Source organism: Elgaria multicarinata, chromosome 10 (assembly GCF_023053635.1).
Source record: "Elgaria multicarinata webbii isolate HBS135686 ecotype San Diego chromosome 10, rElgMul1.1.pri, whole genome shotgun sequence".
In the NCBI taxonomy this organism is placed as follows: Eukaryota; Metazoa; Chordata; class Lepidosauria; order Squamata; family Anguidae; genus Elgaria; species Elgaria multicarinata.
The window spans coordinates 9,427,156-9,452,603 of record NC_086180.1 but is presented as its reverse complement, the minus strand read 5'-3'; the positions used below and the strand labels follow the sequence as shown (position 1 = coordinate 9,452,603).

The 25,448-nt window shown below is 43.5% G+C and overlaps 1 protein-coding gene across 2 annotated transcripts in view; it reads right to left on the bottom strand.

Moving 5' to 3' along the window:
- Positions 1 to 1,557: 1,557 nt before the first annotated feature.
- The window catches only part of CTNNA2 (catenin alpha 2), a 695,903-nt gene continuing 672,012 nt past the window's right edge, over positions 1,558 to 25,448 (bottom strand). For both annotated transcript variants that reach the window (XM_063135156.1, XM_063135157.1), the window contains one exon: positions 1,558 to 2,784. In XM_063135156.1, the coding sequence (XP_062991226.1) occupies positions 2,497 to 2,784 (288 nt within the window). In that variant the 3' untranslated portion in view covers positions 1,558 to 2,496. The remainder of the gene's footprint in view (positions 2,785 to 25,448) is intronic.

The following is a 25,448-nucleotide window of genomic DNA, read 5'->3' as shown; positions in this document are numbered from 1 at the left end:
CACTATAAAGCAGCAGTGTGGCTCCTGCCTTTTATATACCACTTTCATATCACTTTCGTAGTGGAATACCTGCTTGGTGTAGATGAGCCCTCAGACAGTATGCTTACGTACACCTGGGAAACCCAGGTGGGAGACTGCTATTTCACTCTTGTCCTCCTTTGGCGTTTCTCACATGCAGCTGTTTGGCTACTGTGTGCTGGACTAGATGGACCTGTTCAGATGAAGCACTAAGCCATGGTTAGGCCTTTAACCCTTTTTGCAGCAAACGGTTAGTGAACATGTATGTAGCCCCTTGGCTAGGAATGGTTCACACAACGTGGTAAGCCATGGTTCACATGACGCACTAATCCATAGTGGGCCCATTCAGAAGACACCTTAAACTATGGCTTTAACCATGGTGAATAAGGCTTTTCGCTTTATTCAGTATGGTTAAAGCCGTGGCTTATGGTGTCTTCTGAACACAGCCCGGCTTTCTGGCTTGACCAACGTGGTTAAAGCCATGGTTTAAGGTGTCTTCTGAATGGGGCCAATGTTTAGCTCAAATCATTTCACCACCGTGGCTTAGCTTGTCATGTGAACAAGGTCGATAAATCCTTGTTCTGAACCAGTATGGCTCTTTATACATTCTTATGTTAGGGAAGTTTCCTCTCTTTACGCAGCCAAGCCACTCAGCAACACTGCCTGGCTGTTTGGACCAAGGAAGGCAACAGTCCATTGGCAAGGTGCCCTTTCAACCCCCACACAAGAAATTAGCTCATATATCTGAGATGTTCCCAGTTCAGAATTAGATGAAGATGTGATGTTGTCAGTTCATACTGTTCAGTCCAATCATTGAGCAATAGGCCCTGGCATGAGCATTGCTTGCACAGGGAGCCTGAAACACAAGCTGGAGTGAGCTCTGTTAGACAGAAAGTTGGCATTCCTGCGGTGTTTATGGAGAACAGCACTACTCCACAGAATGGCTTTTGGATCTATGTCAACCATGGACTTCAACTGGTACACGGGGCACACTGGAAGCTTATTAACTGTGCAACTCCCTGAGGTTTTAAACTTCATTTGAAGTCATTCGTTTTGACATTCATTTACAAACTTCTAGTGTGGGAGAGCCCATGGCCTCCCTAAGTAATGAGTTCCATTGTCATACTGCTCTAACAGTCAGGAGGTTTTTCCTGATGTCTCGCCAGAATCTGGCTTCCTGTAACTTGAGCCCATTATTCTGTGTCCTGCACTCTGGGTGGATCAAGAAGAGATCCTGGACCTCCTCTGTGGGACAACCTTTCAAGTCCTTGAAGAGTGCTATCATGTCTCCCCTCAGTCTTCTCTTCTCTAAGGCCATAGCTAGACCTAAGGTTTATCCCTGGATCGTCCAGGGGTCAAACCTGTTCATCTAGGTGACACACAGGGGATCCAGTGCTCAGGCAGGGGCGAACCCTGGATGATCCCAGGATAAACCTTAGGTCTAGCTGTGGCCTTATTGCACTATGCAACACAATTGGTTGGGAGGAAATATGTCTATAAAACAACAGACTGGTTGAACATTATGAGTCGTACTGAAAATTCCAAGGTTAAATAAGTTTATTGAGAGTTAGCGGTTACGGCGGTATATCAGATACCTTGCAATCCAAATCTACACCTACATATTTGCCTCTAAATTCTCACACGTGTCAGTTCCCATGTCTCTACACATTCCATCACCGGTTCTTCTATGTCTAATAATATTAAGAATAATAATATAATTATAATAATAATACAAAAGGCAATGTCAACCACCATGTTGTGCTTCATACTCCACCAGAAGAAATTCAATTGGCAAAAAGAAAACAATTTTAAACAAGAGAGAGAGAGAGAAAGGGAGGGAGAGAAACTTTGTTCATGTCAAGTGGGAATTGTTGATACAGAAGCATTGTCATAACACTACTAGAAACGAAAGATGAAAATGTGGGTTAAAAGAAGTGTTAATTTTTTATCACCATCTTTGTTAAAAATTCACATACCATAATGAAGATGACTCAAAGTTAAATTGTCTCATTATCTGGGCCACACATTCAAGCATATTGGCTAGTTACATGATTGCACTGTAACAAAAGCAATACAAGCTCTTATGGTCTACCATGGCAACTTCCAGGTTTCCCCCCTATAAATATTCCTGCCAATCTAATGTTTCTTGCATGCATTAAGGATTTGCTTTCCATCCTTCAGGATTGACTGCCTCCCTTTCCTCCACCCTGGTCTTACAATACATTTTTTTTTTAGGGGGGGGGGGATAATTTCTTTTTTTGCTATTGTGGGAACAGAGGTCAGTGTAAGAAACACCCTGTGTCTTTTGGGAAGGGAAATTGTGGATTGCTTAATGACTTTAATAAAGTCTCAGGTTGCATGCAAATTGACACTGCTTCATTATCTTTGTTTCCCCATGCCGGACGCATACAAGTCGGCAGGTACGCATACAAAACAAGAAAGGAAATAGAAAAACCCCTTGTGACGAAGCCTAGTGAATTAGAAGGAATCCATCGCTTTAAATTCACTTAGAGCTTGTACTGGAGAAATGTGTTTCTTCTGAGAACCTCTCCTCACTCTCGTCTGATATTCCTCCGGTTTTTCTCTCTTGACTAATGGTTTCTTTTCTGGTGCCTTCATCTTCCAAGACACGACAGGTGAGTTGACCGCAGCCGTTCCGTAGACCTTTTGATATTTGGTCGAAGCCACGTATGAAGCTTTTACAGTAAGGACCACAGCATTCATCAGGTTTTTAGCGGCTTGGATGAGGGACGTGGCGCTGTCCAGCTGGAGAAATGGGGAAAGAAAAGAGAGAAAGTGATCAGAGGGTGATTGTAGGACTGGCATGAAGGGATGTGATGCTTATGGAGATGATCTGATCATCTTGCTGGCGAAAACGTTGTCCAAAAATAATCTCTCTACAAAAGACGCACAGACTGCTATAAAGCACTCTAAGACAGACATGGGGGTGCATCCACTTAGAGGGAAAAATGGGTGTATCCCAGCATTTCAGTGCACCATTTTCAATGCAATGCTGATTTCAGTATGCATTTGTGATCTGTACTGAAGAGTATTATTTCAGAATAATTTAACCAGAAAAAAAAGGATTATATATGCACCCACAACTTGCGGAAAACCCGATCTTGCTTATTCTGAGGCTAAAATTAAATCTCCCTCAGATGCCATGCCAGGACCTTTTATTAACCTGGGGCCCTTCCACACGTCGTCCCCAGAGCGCATCTATTCGACCCCAGTGCACTCTGAGGACGATCGTGAAACTTCCCTGTAAAAGAAACGACGAAAAGACGTCCTCCGCGCCGGCACTGGCGCCGCCGCTACCCAGCTTCCTGCTTCCCGCCCGGGACGATAGCTCGGCAGAAGAAGGTGGAGGAGAGAGCGGAAGAAGCTCTCTCCCAACGTCTTCAAAAAAAGCTCTCCGAGCCGGCCGGGGAGCAGGAAGCTGGGTGGCGCCGCCAGCGGCAGCGGCGCAGAGGACATCTTTTCATCGTTTCTTTTACAGGGAAGTTTCACGATCGTCCTCAGAGTGCACTGGGGTCGAATAGATGCGCTCTGGGGACGACGTGTGGAAGGGCCCCTGGATTCTAACAATGCTTTTACTGATTCATCTTTAAAGCTAATGTGAATCTAGGTGATATGATATGAGAACAGTCGGATGCAATTCTGACCTGCACAATGGGCCAAACTCCTAAGAAGATGAGCCACTAATTCCGCACATCAAACGTGTATGTGACCTGCACCAACTCTGCAAAGACTTTGGCCATTGTCTCTCATTTCCCTGCACATGAGCCAGCTCAAGACATTTTGCTTGGTGATGCAAGCCACAAAGTATAGCCCCGGATCTCTTGAAGTACCACGGAGAATGCCAGAAGATGCTATTATGGGTATGCCTAATAGCAGACAACACCTTGGGCTGCTGATACAATGAGGCCATCTCTGCATGCTTTACAGATAAGCGAAAAGCAAGATGAAATTGCTGTTATGGCCACCTCCCATCAGTTGATATCAGAAGCCTTCACAAGGGCATTCTTAGGTCATATTTTACACTCCTTTTCCAATACAGCTATCAGTTCTTGTGTTGCAACTGTTATTTAAGCTCCAAGAAAAGGAAGATGGGAATTATGGCATGAGAGCAAAAAATAAATAAAAAAATCACCATCCCCAGCTATGTGGGACCCAAATATCCAACCTGTGATTCAAATGTATACACAAAACACTACTAAAACCATGACAACAAACTATTTAAAGGGAAAGCTTGAAAATCCCCTCCCCCAGTGTGTTGATCTGACCGCAGGCAATGGCATCAGTGCCGACATACTAAGCGTATAAAGACCATAAAGCTCAGCAGTTTTCAAGACTCCGCATGATATTTTCAGACATTCTGAAATTCCCACCGAGTTGAACGGGAAACTTGTGAAATGATAAACTTGTAACAGTGCACATTTAGCACGGTTGACGGCTCGAGCTTATTCAGGCTGATGTCCCAGATGCATCAGAACAAACCAGTCAAGAGACCTTGCACATCACTAGCTGAGAGGGTTGTGCTTATTTTGGGGCATATTTATTATTTGTATTCTGCGTTGGTATTCAAATAATATCCAAGGTGGCTTTCAATTATAAAAAAGTGTAATATAGTAACATTATTATTATTATTATTATTATTATTATTATTATTATTATATTTATTTGTATCCCACCTTTTCCTCAATACTGGGCTTCAAGGCGGTCTTACAAAGTTTAAAACATACATGAAAAACAAACAAACATAAACGTTTAAAATACACAAGAAAATTATAAGTCATTAACATAGATGGAGGGCCAGATTATTCTCCAAAGGCCTGCTGAAACAAACAAGTTTTAGCCTGCTTCCGAAAGCCTGTCAAGGCCTAATCTACACCAAGCAGGATATTGCACTATGAAAGAGGTATGAAAGCAGTATATAAAAGGCAGGAGCCACACCAAGCAGGATATAGCACTATGAAAGCAGTACATGGTATGTATCAATGGGCCCCAACAGTTGTCAGTGCACTTCAATCCTGCTATAAAGCAGTAGTGTGGCTCCTGCCTTTTATATACCACTTTCATAGTGCAATATCCTGCTTGGTGTAGATTAGGCCCTAGCTTCCCCGGGAAAAGAGTTCCAGAGCACTGGAACACCCACAGAGAAGGCCCTCTCCCATGTTCCCACCAAGAACGCCTGTGAAGATGGTGGGACTGAAAGAAGGGCTTCTCCAGAAGATCTCAAAGCACGGGCAGGCTCATAAGGGAGAATACGGTCTTTCAAATAACCTGGACCTAAATATTATGACATTTGAAAGCAAGAATAAAACTACTGTAGAAAGTTCAACCCAACAAGAGCTCAGTTTTTAGAGAAGTACTCACTCAAAGAAAAATGGCAAGAACCAGAAGGGCAGGGTTCACTATAAATAAAATTATTCTCACCTATGACTATAAGCTTTGACCAATATCTTATGAAAGAGCTTAATAAGAAGTGTTATGGAGGAAAGAGTAGCCTCTTCCAGATTTCTTTCTTTCTTTACTTTTTTTTAGTTTTCAAAAATAAAAATAAAATACAATGAAAACAAAAACAAAACACATTAACACTAATACAGAATCCCTCCCCAGGCTGGGTCCATTTCAAAAAATTTCTTCTTACATCTTTCATTTTCTTTTTCTATTCCAGGGTGGTATATTAGTATTTTTTCTACTTCATTTCTTTATACTCTTCTTTTCATGAGTCCCACAAATTTCAATAACCTTCTGTTAAAGTTATTCTGTTCGATTCTTTTTTCATATAGTCTATGTATTTTTGCCAGTGCTTCTTGAAAGTATATATTTTCTTTGTTCCTCTATGTATTCTTAACTTCTGTGTCAATTTTACATTTATTGCTATACCCCAAATTTTCTTTTTCCACATAGATACTGTCAACAACTAAGTTGTCTTCCAGGTACTCGCTATTAATTGCCTCGTGGCTGTCAACAAAAATCCAATTAATCTTTCTTTTTCATTTATGTCTCTATTTTCTTTAATGTACATATTCAATAAATATGTGTTTTGCAAATCTCTTGATTGATAATTTTTCCTAATTCTTGAAAAAAATTAAAGAAAAAGAAGAGATAGGACCTCATCCAGCCTTCTAGAAATTGGCAACCACTTCATTCTGGAAGGCTCAAAAATAAAGATACCTGTTCCCCCTCCTGTTTCACTACAACCAGTGAAATTGAGGTGCTCATCTACACCTATGAGCCTTCCAGGACTCAGGAGTGGGGGGAGGATCTTGGGCTTAATCACTTCCAGGATCCTTCCCTTGGGTCCATACACCACCCATAATCCCAGAAGCCAACAGGGATGTTCTGGTGTGGTTTGGCTTTCTTCTTCTTCTTCTTCTTCTTCTTCTTCTTCTTCTTCTTCTTCTTCTTCTTCTTCTTCTTCTTCTTCTTCTTCTTCTTCTTCGAGCCATTGTAAAGAAAAAGGGAAAACAGAGAACTCAGCACCACCATCCAAGGAATGGCAAAAATGCTACATCCACCCCACCCCTGATGGGCATGGAGACACGCTGTGCAGCTCCATGCCCATTTGAGGATCCATGAGCCCTCGCCACACTGCCCATGGTCCTCGGGGTTGTCCCAGGACCATGGGGGAAAATGGGGTAACTGTGGGTGCAGTAATCAAGGGGAAAGTGAGTTGTCGTCCCCGTTTGACCCTGGGATCCCATGCATCATTTGGACACACAGGGATGGCCTAGAGACGAACCTGGGATATGCATGTTGTAGACTGACCTGGTTTGCATGCATAAGTAACCAAGACGTTTGTTGTTATCCCTGGGTTACCATAAATGAGCCATAAATGAGCCAGCCGCTTGTTCATGAGGCTAGATCACTCCCACACTGCTCTTCCTGCCAACTGGAGCGGCCAAACGACTCAGGCATGCCTGGGCTGTTTAGTGTAACATCCCAACCCGGAACTCTGGCTTCTCTCTCTCTCCAACAAATCAGATGCAACTTGAGAATATACCTTGTAAGGTAGATTAGGCTGAGAGGGAGAGCAACTGGACTAAGATCACCCAGGGGGCCTTCGTAACTGACTAGGAATTGAACCCAGGTTGCTTTCATCCGAGACAAATATTCTAGCTTCTACACCACCCTGGTGGTCACTGTAGCATTACAGGACTGAACTGGCTGTAATGGAAGCTGTAATATGAACTGCTTTCAACGTACTGTTAATACATGGTTTTATTTCATAGAATCATAGAATAGCAGAGTTGGAAGGGGCCTACAAGGCCATCGAGTCCAACCCCCTGCTCAATGCAGGAATCCGCCCTAAAGCATCCCTGACAGATGGTTGTCCAGCTGCCTCTTGAAGGCCTCTAGGGTGGGAGAGCGTCCTTCTTGAAGTGTGGTGCCCAGAACTGGACACAATACTCAAGATGCGGCCAAACAAATGCTGAATAGAGAGGAACCAGTACCTCTCGTGATTTGAAAGCTATAATTCTATTAATGCAGCCCAAAATAGCATTTGATTTTTTTGCAGCCACATCACACTTTTGGCTGTCATTCAGCTTGTAATCTACAACAATTCCAAGATCCTTCTCATTTGTAGTATTGCTGAGCCAAACTGGGCACCAGCTGTGTTTCCTTGGAAAGTTCACAGGGGCTCACATGGAGCTTCCTTGACCCTGATCTTGTCCACATTCATCTAAAATCAACAATGGTGTATGGAGGGATCCCCAGGCTATATTAGCATTTCTTTGAAGTCTGAACAGTTCCACCGTTGGTCATAGTTATATCCGGAAGAGAGAGAGAGAGAGAGAGAGAGCGCAAACTTAACCCACATACACTGCCAACAATTATGAGGACTTTAGTTAATTGGTTAAAATGATTCATCGTCATGCGTCCCTCAAACTGGTAATTAATTTTTAATCTCCAGATTCAAGAACATTTCCCCCTGCCCACACAGACAGATGCTTATTTTCCATCTTTCCCTTTTGAAAGAAAAACAAGTTTTAAGATGGATAGTAACATGATTATGGCAACAACATGCCAACGCAACCGAGAGCTGTGATATATCGCCCGGCATAATGGTCTTGTACCATTCCACCGCATGATTTACGACGCAACTTGCGTATTTGTTGGCAAATAGCCGATCATACTCTATTAAATTAGGATATTTTAAATTACCGCCGAGATCTGCCATCAAACATCGTAGGCTGTTGAATGGCTCCTTCGCAACAAGCATCAAATGTCAGAGTAGGGAGGGAGCGAGGAGGCGCGTGCCTTTAAACATTCTTCTGAGGTCAGTCCAATTGCTCAAGGCAACCAAAGCCGTCACTTGAGGCGACAATGAAGGAGTGAATGGTCTGGGAATTATGGATTAACCTTTCTTTCTTTCTTTTTCAATCAGAAATGGTGTGAGGCTATGAATGCTGGTTCAAGATGTGCTCAACTCAAAATGGAGTTGGCATCTCACCACTATCAGTCATTCCTGCTTTCCCCAAGCAAACAAAGAAGGGGGAAGGAGGGTCATTGACACATATAGGAACATAGGAAGCTGCCTTATACTGAGTCAGACTCTTGGCCCATTTAGCCCAATGTTTCCAACTGACTGGAGCCTCGTGTGGCGCAGAGTGGTAAGCGGCAGATACTGCAGCTGAAACTCCCCACAGCCTGAGTTCGATCCCAGCGAAAGCTGGTTCTCAGGCAGCTGGCTCAGGTTGACTCAGCCTTCCATCCTTCCGAGGTCGGTAAAATGAGTACCCAGCTAGCTGGGGGAAAGGTAACTGCGACCGGGGAAGGCAATGGCAAACCACCCCGCTACAAAGTCTGCCAAGAAAACGTCAGCGAAAGCAGACGTCCCTCTAGGAGTCAGCAACGACTCAAGTGCTTGCACGAGAGGTTCCTTTCCTTTCTTCTTCCAACTGACTGACAGCAGCAATCCAGGCAGGATTCAAGCACCCATCATTTCTATAACTTGTGCAGATTTTGGCTGCAATTTGTGTACATTGCAACTGTAAAATGCTTAATTTGTGCAGAGTGTCAGACTTGGAGTCGGGAGATCTGGGTTCTAGTCCCCACTCAGCCATGGAAACCCACTGGGTGACTTTGGGCTAGTCTGAGGCCTTAGCTAGACCTAAGGTTTATCCTGGGATCATCCCGGGGTCATCCCTGTTCATGTAAACGACACACAGGATATCCCGGGAGCAGACAGGGACAACCCCAGGACGATCCTAGGATAAACCTTAGGTCTAGCTAAGGCCACAGATTCTCAGCACTACCCACCTCACAGGGTTGTTGTTGTGAGGATAAAATGGAGAGGAGGGTGAGGATTATGTACTCTGCCTTGGGTTCCTTGGAGGAAAAAAGGCGGGATATAAATGCAACAATAAATAAAAATTTAAAAATGACAGATGCAATTTGCATATAGATTTGTATTTAAGCCCTCCTTAAGTTTTGATTTTAATAATGACATTGTCTACTGGGAGCATTAACATAGCTGAAGATTGCAAGAAAGGAAGCAGACCGACATTTAAATAAGTTAGCATCGCAATCCCCAGACAGGAGGGGAAAGTTGCATACAGCAGAAAGGAATAAAAGGCTTTTGTTGTACACTTATGACAGCTGCAATGACAAAGAAACAATGGCTTGCATTCGAAAAGGAATGGCTTTTTTTCTTTTCTTTACACGTAGGTAGCATCAGACCTAGAAAAGAATCGATTAGTCCTTCCCAACCTGGTGCCCTGAAGACGTGTCCGACTATTACCCTCAGCCAGCACAGCCAATTGTCAGAAATTCTGAGAGTTGTAATAAAAAAAAATATCTCCCAAATGTTTGGGGAGCCAAGCACTGCATTGCAATGTTCAGAAATGAGTGAAATCCAAAGGATAACTGCATCATAAGCTGCACATCAGTATGAGAGGTGTGTTTGCTCTGACACGTGGACAAAACAAAATCCTTGAGCATCCCTACACTGACTACAGCATCAAAAAGACACCTCAACCCACGTTTTCCTGGGGATGTACACAAATTTCATTACTGTTCGCAAATCATGCAGGCATGCCCCAACTGCCTCCCTGAATGCAACTGTGAGCAGGAAAGCAATTCCTGGATATTTTCTTTTAGGTCTCATTTAAACCAAGCAGGATATTGCACTATGAAAGCAGTATATAAAAGGCAGGAGCCACACCAAGCAAGATAGAGGGGTATGAAAGCGGTACATGTGTCAAAGGGTCCCAGCAGTAGTCAGGGCACTTCAATACTGCTATGAAAGCATAGTGTGGCTCCTGACTTTTATATACTGCTTGCATAGTGGAATATCTTGCTTGGTGTAGACGTGCCCAGCATTTCCCAATGCTGTGCCTGCATTCAGAAACGTTCACCTGTGCAAGCACAAAAGTGCATTTCCTGCAAAATCTGCATTTTCATGCTTTACTGCCCGGGGAGGGGGGGGAGGGGAGGGATGTGCATTTTTTAAAACGGCTGTGCATTTTTCCTGTTTGGGAATGTAGACGAGTTCAACCAAACTTTGAGGAAGAATTTGGAAAAGCCCAATGAGCTTGAACGACATATGTTCACCCATCCTCATTTTCCCCCCTTCTTATGCAGGAATACTGTCCAAAACTTTGAATGAGACAGTATAATAATTAGGGGTGTGCACAGACCCCCCAATCCACTGCACGGCCCAATCTGGAAAATCTGGATCGGGCCCGATCCTCTTCGCACCGCTCCGCCTGTCTCCCGCTCCGCGGAGGGAGATCCGGCTTCGCCGCCGTCACTACATGGAGAGTGGCAGCGGCGGCGGCGCAAGATAAGACCCCCCCGCCCCCTTACCTGCATCCGTCATGGGCTTCAATTGAGGCCCCGGTTGAAGCCAGAAGAGGCCTCGGCCTTCACTTCCGCCTTCAACCGGGGCCTCAATTGAAGCCCGCGATGGACGCAGGTAAGCGTCCCTCCTGCTAGCAACCGTCACTGCTGAGGACATGAGAGGGAAAGGAAGGCACAGTGAAGCATCCCTTTACCATTTCTGGATCTGTATGAGGCTATTAGAGGGAGAGAAAGCAGCTCTTCCACTGTGTCCAGGGCCTTCTGAGCTTTGCAACTAAGACTCTAGTGCCTACATTTCCATTTCCCCCCTCCTCCCTCCCAATCTATTTTCTTTCTGTGTCATGTTTCTTAAATTATAAGCCTGTGGGAGCAGGGACTGTCTGAAGAAATATTTTTGTAAGCCACCCTGAAAGCCTTTTTTGGGCTAAAGGGTGGGATAGAATTGCTCTAATAAAGAATCTACACACAAGATTTTATCTGGGTTGAGCATGACAACTTACAGCACATGTGACATGATTTATTGAAAGTATTTCTAGGCTGCCTTTCTGAGTGCAATCCTTCCCAATAGCACCTTGAACACTCTAAGTCAGCAGTTCTCAACCAGTGGGTCGTGACCCCTTTGGGGGGTCTAACGACCCTTTCACAGGGGTCGCCTAAGACCATCAGAAAACACATATTTCCAATGGTCATTTATTTGTAATTAGAAATAAATATTGCACAATATATAATTACATATTGTTTTTGTGATTAATCACTATGCTTTAATTATGTTCAATTTGTAACAATGAAAATACATCCTGCATATCAGATATTTACATTACGATTCATAACAGTAGCAAAATTAGAGTTATGAAGTAGCAACGAAAATAATTTTATGGTTGGGGGTCACCACAACATGAGGAACTGTATTAAAGGGTCGCGGCATTAGGAAGGTTGAGAACCACTGCTCTAAGTGCTTCATATGTTCTTGTGGTAATCCTTTCACCAGGGAGTGGCAACTTGTGGCCCTCTAAATGTTTTGGTCTTCAACTCCCATCATGCCTTACCAATGGCTAGGCCTGAAAGAAGTTGTAGGCCAAGACACATTCCCCTCCCCCTCAGAGCAACCTTATAAAGTAGACCAGCATTATTATTGTTCAGAGGGAGATATCATAGCAGCTTCCATAAGGCCACCCCTCATGAGTTGATGATGGAGGTGCAATTCGAATTGGGGACATTCAGATTCACCACCACACCTCTGTCTCTTAGGCTGGAGCTATCAATGCTACTGAATGTGGTTGAATCCCAAGTTGACAGAATGGATTTACCATTCTACCTGGTGGGGAATGTACAATATTTTTAGTGTTCTCACTTAAAAATAAAGACCAGAAAGTATGAAACTTAATATGTAAGGGCAAAAATTCACCCTGCTTCCTGGTGTACTACTTGCCTACCTGCAGGGAAATGTTTCAGGAATGAGTGCATTCAAAAATGATAACCCTTCTCCCATACCTCCTAGAGATTGGAGTGTTATGGACCATCACACATCTCAGGGCTCTACCACCTCATCCCCAATTCATTCTCCTGCATGTTTAGACTTTGCCTGAGCCATTAGAATCATAAAATCATAGAATAGCAGAGTTGGAAGGGGCCTACAAGGCCATCGAGTCCAACCCCCTGCTCAATGCAGGAATCCACCCTAAAGCATCCCTGACAGATGGTTGTCCAGCTGCCTCTTGAAGGCCTCTAGTGTTACTTATTTGGCCTACAATTCCTATCACACCTAGCCAGCATAGGCAATGGTGAGGCATGATGGGAGTTGTAGGCCGAAACATTTGGAGGACCACAAGTTGCCCAACCCTGCTTCACACTACACCAAAGGACAAACATACACTGGGGAAAAAAATGCTACAGCTTCTAGCAAGGAAGCAAAACGCAATCATTCATTTTGGAATATAGCCATGATTCAAAGATATGCAAAGGCTTTAAGTCGAGAAAATAGGGAAATGAACCAATTTCTCCCTTTCCTTATTTTTTTTTAATTTATTTTTTAACCACATCACATTTAAAATTTACTTATCTGGACGTGATGCACTTTTAATTCATTAAGGTAAAGAGCTGGGTAGTGTGGTCGGCCAATCCATAGATTAGTTGAACTCATTTGCATTTTTTCAATTATTAGTAAGAAAACCACTGGGACTCCAAAGCAAAATTAGTTGTATATTTAACAAATTTCTGAATTTTAATGTGGCCTCCAAATGCTATCCTTCTCCAGATAACATACAACAAACATACCAAGAGCCAGAGACAGCTGTGCACCAGAAATATTTGTTACTCTGAAACCAGAGATAAATGTCTTAAAATTGCTTGGCTATTAGCTCCACTGTGCAAAAAGAACAATTAAATGAAAAATATCGAAGACAATCCAAAAATATACAGGATGTTCCTAAGCAAGTACACACATTTGCATTCAGAAAGATACATTTCTTCAATGGGATGATTTAATTGCTTTAGCCAATGTAATTTTTAAACAATAAAATTTAAAAATGAAATCGCATCTCATTTTGCATGCATGGAACTCTCTTTTTAATATAAGTAGATATTTAATTTATGATAACTGGGGGGAAAAAAGTAGGCACAAATGCAATCATAAAAGATAATTAAACACGCCTTAAAATTTCCGTTCAGTCCATGAATTATCTAACTGCAGAAAGAGTCCTTGAAGAAGTAATAGATATTGTTCCTCCTAAGTTTGCCATGTATAATAATTGCTCCTAACAGGTAATTCTAATTATATTAATTTTAAATCAGAATGGTTGAGACATAAATTTGTATGCTTGGAACATGGCTGCGTGAATTACCCAACATAATAGCATTGAAACATCCTTCTTTTTCAAACTACATCATCATCATCATCATCCAATGTAGAGTTTGGTTGGTTTAGATTGGATAGGTCTAAAATGGTGAAAAACGAGTACTTATTTATTTATTTAGAATATTTATATACCGCTCCGCATTGAAAAATTTCAAAGCGGTGTACAAGACAAAATGAAAATAAAAACAAAAACAATAAAACAGTTAAAACAAAATTTAAAAGAAGCAAAAACAGAGATTCAAGGCTGCACATTAAGGAAAGGCTTCTTGGAATAAAGATGTTTTCAGGAGGCACTGAAAGGAGTACAAGGTTGGCGCCTGCCTGCCCTCCAGAGGCAGGGAATTCCACAGGAGGGGGGCCACCACGCTGAAGGCTCTTCCCCTGGTGGACTCCAATCGGAGGATGGATCTATGTGGAACCACCAGGAGCAGGCCCTCGGATGACCTCAGTGACCGGGGCAGGTTGGTAGGGGAGAAGGCGCTCTCTCAGGTATCCTGGTCCCAAGTTGTTTAGGGCTTTGTACACAAGTACCAGAACCTTAAACCTGGCCCAGTAGCGAATAGGCAGCCAGTGCAGTTCCCTCAGCAGAGGAGTTACATGCTGGAAAGGGGCAGCTCCAGACAGCAGCCGAGCTGCAGCATTCTGCACTAGCTCCGGCTTCCGGAGCAGCTTCAAGGGCAGCCCCACATAGAGCGCGTTGCAGTAATCCAGTCTTGAGGTTACCAATGCCTGTACCATAGTGGCCAAGCTATCCCTGTCCCAGAAAGGCCGTAGTTGGCGAACCAACCAAAGATGGTAAAAGGCACTCCGAGCCATGGCGGCTACTTGAGCCTCCAACGACAGAAATGGGTCTAAGAGTACCCCCAAACTACGAACCTGTTCTTTCAGAGGCAGTGCAACCCCATCCAGAGCAGGGAATGAGCCTGTCTCCCGGACCCGGGAACCACTCACCCACAGGGCTCCCGTCTTGCCAGGATTCAATCTCAGTTTATTGGCCCTCATCCAGCCCATTACTGAGTCTAGACACTGGTCCAGGAGTACTTGACAACAATGGCATGTTCCCACTTGAATAATAGCCAAAATAGTTCAGGAAGGTGCGGTCCCTATCTGCTGGGGACTTCTGTATATGAAGTCTCACCCCGTTGTAGACACAGGGAGCACGTAGCAGCAAATTAAAGTAAATGTGCATTTTATATGGGGAAAGATTTAGTGCATAAGTGAGATATGCAACAAAATGTTGCAGTATGGAGTACTCCTGTTCAAGATTTCAACCAGTGAGCTATGCCCCTTTCAGGATACTCAGTTCATTCTCTCTTTCCACACCTAGTTTTCTGCTTTCCTCCACCAACAAAATTGCAGGATCCCATGGTGTCAATGGGCTGTTTTGAGTTTGGGTTCTCGTTGTTGTTGTTGATGATGTTATTGCTGGGCACTTTTTAATGTTCTTATCTTCAAACTTTGGAGTTCTTCAAAGCATATATCTTCCTCTTTTTTCCCAGTGGACCTGTTTTGGCTACATAGCCACCAGCACCTAGCACCTGACTTTGCTATTAGAGATGGTGTGGACATTTCGTCTCCTCTGTCCCCGGTCAGAAAGGTGGGATGTTCTGGGCAGACTTTAACAGAGTTAGATTCCTCCTGGAGGAAGCCACAATTACGTGCATGTTTATTTGGAATGCTGCACAATATTCAGTGGGGTTTACTCCCATGTAAATATTAGGGGTGTGCTTTGCCTTGAGCCTGAGCCCTGAATCAGAGGAAAAGTGGGCCGATACGGCCCAGCATGACCCGAATCTGGTTTGGGACCAGATTGGGCCATTTCAGCTTGAAGCAGCCAAAGTGCCTCAAGCCGATTCGTTTTGATGGGCAGCCGCTGCCTCCTGCCTGCCTGCTGCCCGTGGGACTTACCTTACCCTCTGTGCCATTGTAAGCTTTTTCCATGTAGTTTGTAACAGTAGATCTATGGCAGTCCACAGCAGCTCTCTTGGAAGATGGGTGCCTCGCCTGCATGTGCAGAGGCTTTAGGTAAGTCTCATGGGCAGGGGGCAGCAGCTCATTGGGTTTGGGGGAGCATGGGGGGTGAGAGAGAGAGAGAGAGGAGGGGAGTCCTATGGACTCCCGGTCAGCCTCAAACCCAGGAAACCACAAACAGCTAGAATCATAGAATAGTAGAGTTGGAAGAGGCCTATAAGGCCATTGAGTCCAACCCTCTGCTCATAAGAACATAAGGGTCCATCCAGTCCAGCACTCTGTTCACACAGTGGCCAACCAGCCATCAGCCAGGGATGGACAAGCAGGACATGGTGCAACAGCACCCTCCCACCCATGTTCCCCAGCAACTGCCTTGAATACTGGAGATAGCACACAACCATCAGGGCTAGTAGCCATTGGTATCCTTTGCCTCCAGGAACTTATCCAACCCCCTTTTAAAGCCATCCACATTGGTGGCCATCACCACATCCTGTGGAAGTGAGTTCCATAACTTAACTCTGCGCTGCGTGAAGAAGTCCTTCCTTTTATTTGTCCTGGATCTCCCACCAATCAGCTTCATGGGATGACCCTGGGTTCTACTATTTTGAGACAGGGAGAAAAATGACTCCCTCTCCACATTCTCTACACCATGCATAATTTTGTACACTTCTATCATGTCTCCCCTTAGCCTCCTTTTTTCCAAGCTAAACAATCCCAGCTGTTGTCACCTTCCCTCATAGGAGAGATGCTCCAGCCCCTTCATAATTTTAGTTGCCCCTTTCTGCACTTTTCCCAGCTCTATAATATCCTTTTTTAGGTGTAGTGACAGAACTGTACACAGTATTGTAAGTATGGTCGCATCATCAATTTGTATAAGGGCAGTACGATACTGGCTGTTTTATTCTCAATTCCTTTTCTTATAATGCCTTAGATGGAGTTGAAACCACCCAATAATCTGTGGTCAGGGGGAAGGGGCAGACCCTTTTGGACAACTGTGGGGGTCCAGATTGGGAACCTTGGGCTGAGATTCTGCCTCTCTGTTCATGATCTTCAAATATAAATTCAAGTGAGGCATACTCTCATACACACATCCTAACAACCTTTCATCCTTACATACTTAGCTTCAAGGCTCATCTACACCAAGCAGGATATTCCACTATGAAAGCGGTATGAAAGCAGTACATAAAAGGCAGGAGTCACACTACTGCTTTATAGCGGTATTGATGTGCACTGACAACTGTTGGGGCCCATTGACACATCTACACCAAGCAGGATATTCCACTATGAAAGCAGTATGAAAGCGGTACATAAAAGGCAGGAGCCACACCACTGGCTTTATAGTGGTATTCAAGTGCACTGCAGGATCTACACTACTGCTTTATAGTGGGACTGAAGTGCACTGACAGCATGACACATCTTCACCAATTTATTTATTTATTTATTGCATTTTTATACTGGCCAATAGCCGAAGCTCTCTAGGTGGTTCACAAAAACCAAGCAGGATATAACGTTATGAAAGCGGTATATGGTCTGTGTCAATGGGCCCCAACAGTTGTCAGTGCACTTTAATACTGCTATAAAGCAGTAGCGTGGCTCCTACCTTTTATATACCCCTTTCACAGTAGAATATCCTGCTTGGTGTAGATGAGCCCTCAGTTTCAAATTCAGAACTGATACTAGCAGTTTCATTTTGATGCAACCTAAATCAGAACATAGTTGGGGGTTTTTTGGTAGGATCTGACTGGGGAGAAGACCTAGCAAACCCGATAGCTCCATGGATTTTCACGAAGCACTACCAGCTTTCCTCAGCTATAAAACAGGCTGATGAGTCCCAGTTTTATACTTTCTCCATGCACTGCATTGCATTTTGTTTTATTGGGCTAAAAGGGTATAGAAACGTACCCTCACTTTGGGTCAAAAGATCAGTTGTGTGTGTGTTAAAAGTAATCCATTAGTGCCAATCTGTCTTCAGATAGAAAACTGGAACCAGCAGCATCAAAATGTCATTATTGTACAACTGGCGAATGTCCCAGGTTGTCAGCATTTATTCCCCGAACGTACTGTGGTGAGAGCAAAAAACTCCCAACCCTCTGAGATGGAAATGTGCAATGCGAACAAAGATGCAGCAACGTTGCCCCAGTATTCCCATGCAAGTATTCCTATTATGACTGGCCATCTTCCAGCCTGACAGAAACCACCCAGCTCTGTCTTTTCTTCCATGCATCTGTCACGAGACCTGCAAGGTGGAAGGGAAGGCAGAATGGATCCTGGCAATTGCTGGTTTCTTGGCTTTCCATTCAGTAGGAAGGATTCCCAGAACAGAGCCAGCTGTCAAGAATAAAAGATGTCCAGCTTTTCACAGTCAGCAGGAAGGCTGGAAGGAGGAAGTCAATATTATTCTAGCCAATGGAACTACATGGGGAACACAGTTTTAAAATTGCATTTGTTCAAAAGTGCAGTACCTTTATGAAAATTGGAAACTCACGTGATTTCTTCAACTTATGTGCATTGCAGCAGAGACATCGGCCTTAGCTAGACCTAAGGTTTATCCCGGGATCATCCCGAGGTCATCCCTGTTCATGTAAATGACACACAGGGGATCCCGGAAGCAGGCAGGGACGTCCCCGGGATGATCCTGGGATAAACCTTAGGTCTAGCTAAGGCCATCGTCTTGCCTAGCTTTTGTGTCGCTTTATGGAATCAACAAGTTCACTTATGTAATTTTAGTAGATTGGCGGAACAAGATGGTTTTTAGTTTTATTTGTTTTAACCATTTTTAATTATTTTAAATGCTGCATTTCAGCTGGCAGCCCTAATGGGTATAAATAGGCAGTGAGTATTTTGCCTTATCCTCTTTTTCTATGGACTCAAAAAGTTGATCAACAAAAAGTTTATCTTTACTAATTGCTGTGAGATACTGGGCTGGGAGCCCAGAGCTGTGTAGTGTGATTTAGGGTCTTTGGCGTTGATGCTCTGAAGCTGATACAACTCAGAAGAGGAATTGTATCTAATAACAACATACTTGTGCTAAAAAGCAGCAGAGATGGGAAGACTTAAAAGACCCAGGAGTTCAGATTAGGACGATAAGGTGGTGCTCCCAAGCACTGAACAAAGCAGACTGAAACCAACAAAGTGACTGAAGGTTTGCTAGAGCCAAATTAGTGAAGCCTGTTCCTTGATATTTTGCTCTCAGCTGAAACGCACATCTTACAGTAGTGGCCAAAATTGTGGACACTTTTTGAAATTTTCATTTTTTGCAACTTTGCACGCTTATAGAAAATGTTCTGTTCCACAAAATTCAAATGTTTATTTATCAATTGAAAGACCTGATTCATGTAATACAACAATCCTGCTTCTTTTCCTAGGTGTCCAATCAATTCTTTTCTTTGGTGCCATGGCTCTATTTATGATGTACATATGTACACTTTTAATTTGAGAAATGCTTCAAATATTCACACATTCTCCAATTGCGCTTCACTTACAGAACAAACAGCAAAACTGACTTTCTCCAACTTGAAACACGATGTCTCACAGCTACTGCCATGTGATTGGCCCCCAGAACAAGGACTGTGATTGGCCAGTAGGGTTTGCAATTCCAATCCGCTTCTTCACTCAATCACACCTATTTGTTTTTTGACTAAAGTAAGCATAACTTCTTTGTTCTGCAGATATTTGCATTCTGTTTTTTGTATTGAATTCAGCATTAAATTCTCTTTCAGTTGATACATAAACATTTGAATTTTGTGAAACAGAACATTTTCTATAAGCATGCAAAGCTGCAAAAGATGAAAATGTCCACAATTTACCAGCACCACCCCATGCCAGGAGATGCACATTCCTCAATGCATGATTCATGTTCCAGCCCACAGGAAGATGCAGAGATTGTATTTTGGAAAGGACAGGAAGTTCAAGGCACTTAGGCTTCCTCTTCACAACACCATGCTGTCAGCTCAAAGGGAGAATGTGATGATAGCTTCTAAAATATTTTCTTAAAAGGAGAAAAAATGTACAAGAGACTCTCAGGGAAGGGGCAAAATCAATGGGTTTAACCCTCAGCAAAACAAACGTACGCTGGATGTAAGGAAATGCTTCTGCTATTGCAGGGGATGTCGACAAGAAGAATCCCCTGCAAATTCTGTTATTATACATCGTCCTTGTGGAGGGCTGGTGGCTCTGATATCAGTGGTGTGGTAAATACTCTAGGTTTAAGTTGAAACTCTGGGCGTGTTTACATGATTCATTTATCCCCAGGATGTCTCTAAGTTGTCCCTGTGCATCCAAATGATGCACAGGGGCTCTTTGGGTCAACCAGAGACTTTCCCTGGGATAATTGAAACCAGGGATTTCCTGGTTTCCCCGCAATCCCCGGACAACCCCGAGGACTGCGGCTGGTGTGGCCAGTGCTCCTGGGTCCTCCCTCCGAGTAGCAAGGCTCTTTCAGTAAGCACGGAGCTGCACAGGGTGATTCTGTGCCCATCGGGGGTGGGGGAGAAGGAATTTTGCCGTCCAAAGGATAGCTGCCAGTGCTTTTGTTTAAAGTTTTTTGGAGGATCGGGACTGCACAATTGTGTGACTGGCTCCTCCCAATAACAATAACAACAACAAACACAAACACAACCGCACCACGCCAGACATCCCTCTTTCCTTCTGGGATGTCACACTGGAGTATGGACACTGGGGGAGGATCGCGGAAGCCAGAGAGCCCAAGATCACACACCCCAAGTCCCAGAAAGCCCATAGGTGTAGACATGCCCTCTAAAGACACCATCAAAGGTACAGAACACCGTATATAGTTCCTTTGGAGTTCTAGCTGAAACCCAGAATGGATTCGCTACCCCTCTGACATCAGAACCACCAGACTCCTTTGTATTGTCCTGACAAAAGTCACATCTAACAGAACACAGATCTCCTCGGGGTGAAGCATTTCGAAATCCCTTCATTCCAAGTATCACTAAGATGAAAGGAGAAGGTGAAATTAAGCTCTAATCATGGCCACATAAGCACATTGGAACCACACATGGTGATGTACACAGGCCGAAGAATTAAAACGAAGATTTCTGGAATAGAAGCAGAAGAGATTTTATGGTCATCTTCTTTTCACGCAGAGATGTTTGGATTTAGATTTACCTTTAGGCATTATTTTGCTATTAAAAGTGACGTACAAAGCTTCTACATGAAACAATGCATCCTAAACCAAACATCTCTGTATTTATCTCTTTTAAATATCAAACAACACGGTAGCACAATTTTTGCATCTCACAGATTTTTGCGGTAGGGATTAAATAGATCAAAGCATACTCCTTTGGAGAGAAAAAAAATGCTCAGCTCAGCATATTCACAGCACTTGTATTACAGATTAAATGAGATCAACAGAGTAAGTAGACCGGGGAGGAATTTCAACTTTACATTTAACTGTTTTCAAATTCAGGCTACTGAAATGCTACCAGATGTATTGCTTGTGCAAGCAAATAAACTCTTTTATCTGGTATTGTGCATTGGCAGGCAACACACTACCTTGCATGTGTTTTGAACCACAACCCCTGCAACCTCTGGCTATTGGCCATGCTGCCTATGCCTTATGGGAGTTAAAGTCCAAAACATATGAAGGTCATCAGGTTGCCTACCACTGCACTAATGTCTGGAAAAGTAGTCCCAAGGTCTTCTTAAAGGTTTTGTGTTGCAGTGTAGACGAACACCAGTTACGTTTAAAGAACTACAACACCTGCTGCCAGTCCAGGTCCGGGCCCGATTCAAAGTGCTGGTATTAACATTTAAAGCCCTAAACGGCTTGGGGCCAGGTTATCTGAAGGAACGCCTCCTCCCATATGTACCTGCCCGGACCCTAAGGTCATCTTCAGGGGTCCTTCTCCGTGAGCCCCTGCCAAAGGAAGTGAGGCAGGTGGCTACCAGGAGGAGGGCCTTCTCTGCTGTAGCACCCCAGCTGTGGAATGAGCTCCCTAAGGAGGTTCGCTTGGCACCTACATTATATGCTTTTAGACACCAGGTGAAGACCTTTTTATTCTCCCAACATTTTAACAATCGATAAATACATTTTAACATGGTGTTTAAAATTTGTAATTTTGCATTGCTGCTGTTTTTATCAGGTTGAGCTTTTTTATTGTATTTTATATTATGGTTTTATACTGTTGTTTTATATTATGAATGGTTTTAATTTTTGTGAACCGCCCAGAGAGCTCCGGCTATTGGGCGGTATAGAAATGTAATAAATAAATAAATAAACACCTGTGATCTACTTGATCTATCTATTGCCAGAAAGGTATGTAGTTAGGTTGTTTAAGCTGTGATCTTCAATGTCTCTCTATTTATGGAGAAGTCACACTGAGAGAAAGAGAGGCCTGCCAGATTACACATCTTATGGATAGGTCTGTGTGCACTGAGCATTTGTATTACTTAAGTGCATATACAGACTAGTCCATACCTCAAAAGACCATTGTACATTATGGCTCATCTCTTCCACCCCCACCTCATGGTTTTAGATCAATTATATGATGGATCCTACATAGTACAACCTGCACATAACCCTGCTTCTAACACAATCACAATTATCCATGGATCAGCAACCCATGTGCCATGTTCTTTATGGGTTTGGTATCTCACATATAAGAAGCACCATTTTGGATCAGACCAAAAACCTATCTAGTCCAGCATCCCAGGGTTCATAACCAAGTCCATTCTGAACTGTTTTTCTCTCTCTACATAATGGGCCTGTTCAGACAACACACTAAGCCATGGTTGGGCTGCTAACTCTTTTGCAGCAAGTGGTTAGTGAGTGTGTTTAAACCATGGTTATATAGCTACCATGGTTAGGAATGATTCACACAACACACAAAGCCATAATGTTTAGCTCAAAAAAGCTTAAGCACCATGGCTTAGCATGTTGTCTGAACAGGGTCATGTTCTGCAAATGGCCATTACCTGTAAAACAGACAAGCAAGCACACACATGCAAACATGCATGCATACATACAAGAACTGCTTACGTAAGAAGAGCCATGCTGGATCAGACCAAGGGTCCATTTTCCAGCACTCTGTCCACACAGCAATCAACCAGGGACCTACAAAGCAGGACATGATGCAACAGCACCCTCCCATCCATGATCCCCAGCAACTAGTATATACAGGCTTGCTGCCTCTGATACTGGAGGTTGCACTTAGCCATCAGGACTAGTAGCCATTGATAGCCTTCTCCTCCAGGATTGCTCCACAGTCCAGCTTAATAAAACAGATATTCCCTGGCTTCTAAGATTGGTGTTTCCCTGCTGCTGGTAGCAGCGGAGAAACATTTATCTCTTTGACAATGACTGGGGGAAGGAAGAGGCTTTTTATCTCCACTTTCCCACGTCATCAATGATCCCTAGATCATCTCTACCGCAGGGGAAGGCAAGTTTAAACCTACCTACACCTGCATACCGAGGGGTGTGTGGCAGAGAAAGTGCATGTGAGTGTGTGCATGCGTGTGAAGGTGTGGTCCCCGACTGATACTGGATACAGCCCTGGGGGCCGAAAAGGTTGTACATTCCTGCCTTAGCAAATCCTGATCATAGAATCATAGAATCATAGAATAGCAGAGTTGGAAGGGGCCTAAAGGCCATCGAGTCCAACCCCCTGCTCAATGCAGGAATCCACACTAAAGCATCTCTGACAGATGGTTGTCCAGCTGCCTCTTGAAGGCCTCTAGTGTGGGAGAGCCCACAACCTCCCTAGGTAACTGGTTCCATTGTCGTACTGCTCTAACAGTCAGGAAGTGTTTCCTGATGTCCAGCCGGAATCTGGCTTCCTTTAACTTGAGCCCGTTATTCTGTGTCCTGCACTCTGGGAGGATCGAGAAGAGATCCTGGCCCTCCTCTGTGTGACAACCTTTTAAGTATTTGAAGAGTGCTATCATGTCTCCCCTCAATCTTCTCTTCTCCAGGCTAAACATGCCCAGTTCTTTCAGTCTCTCTTCATAGGGCTTTGTTTCCAGACCCCTGATCATCCTGGTTGCCATCCTCTGAACACGCTCTAGCTTGTCTGCGTCCTTCTTGAATTGTGGAGCCCAGAACTGGACACAATACGCTAGATGAGGCCTAACCAGGGCCGAATAGAGAGGAACCAGTACCTCACGTGATTTGGAAGCTATACTTCTATTAATGCAGCCCAAAATAGCATTGGCCTTTCTTGCAGCCATATCGCACTGTTGGCTCATATTCAGCTTGCGATCTACAACAATTCCAAGATCCTTCTCGTTTGTAGTATTGCTGAGTCAAGTATCCCCATCTTGTAACTGTGCCTTTGATTTCTATTTCCTAAATGTAGAACTTGGCATTTATCCCTATTAAATTTCATTCTGATCACGTGCCCTAATCAATCCCAGCCCTTGTGACTCCTTTGTTTCTCCTCTCCTGCTATTATTCCAAACATGTCACGAGTCACAACCATAAAGAGGCCATGCCGATGACTGACCTCCTTCTCTTTTGACGCAAAGTGCAGGCAGGGCGCTTCCAAACAGCTCCCCACATGACGTAAGGCAAGACCACAAGCTGATCCAATAAGAAAATTTAAATAAACAAGAAGAGCAACATCTTTACCAGCCCTAGAGGCAAACATTCTCACATGACACCTCTCCCGGCTTTTCCGTGCAAAAGCTTTGACATCTCAACAGCATTGATAGGTACCCAAGAGGCAGAACAAGAGTCAAAAAGAAATGAGAGAAGGGGGGTGGAGAGAGAGAGAGAGAGAGAGAGAGAGAGAGACTCTGGTGTCTGATTGGCTGTATTCAAATGCTGAGGGATATAAGGACGAATTCAGTAGTGATAGAAGGACCTAAGAAAAAGAACGGAAAAAGAACAGGAAAAAAACTAGAAGCTTCCTATGTTGTTCAAAACAAAGAGTTGCGCTTAAATAATATAGCCTGTAGCAAAACACCTAAAATGATAGAAATCCCACTTCTTCCTGCAGCCTTAACTCAAAGCAGAGTGGAAGCTTGAAACTACTGATCCAAACTCAAGTTTTATGACGATATTGATGAAAAGCACCAGTTCCTTAAAAAGAAAATTTTAAAAAGGACACCTCAAAATTCAAAGAGGATTTATATTGCATTTTTCAAAACCTAAAGTCCTCCAAAAGCAGATTAATATCAGAATATTAAAATAGAACAAACATATATCCAATCACTGAAACATGAAAGAATAATTATAATTATTATTATTATTATTTAGTTGTGTAGTTAAACAAAATTACAAAGGGACAAAAAAACCAATCTACCTTAAATAGCTGTGTTCGCCAATTTGGATATTTGATGACTGACTCCGGAATGAGTCACTTATATTCCTACAAACTACAACTCTTATCATTGCATTTATGAATGTTTGCAACTGATCTTCATTAGGGTTCCCATTGAGCACTCTGGGTGACTATGGACATTTCTAAGAAATTCTTGTAGGGGCTAAAAACCTAACGGAATGAAGATGAGTGCTCTTCAGCGTACCCATTTCATCATTCTCCACGATAGTTCTAGTACCACCAAGAAGCTCTGAAGTCCAAAATGAAATTCCAACTTCCCTAAATCATTTGAGGGACCTTGATTAGTCCACACCAGAATCATACAGGTCATATCTAATGGTGCTCCAACACTAGTGGGACCCACTGCTAGCACAGCAGAAAGCTAAAGGATACTGTACCATTTGGAAATGAGCAAACACACAAGTTTCCAGAACAGGGCAGGTCACTGGAGCTTGGAGAAAGGAACTCTGCTGTCATTCCCCAATGGATGCCCATCACTGGAAAATCCA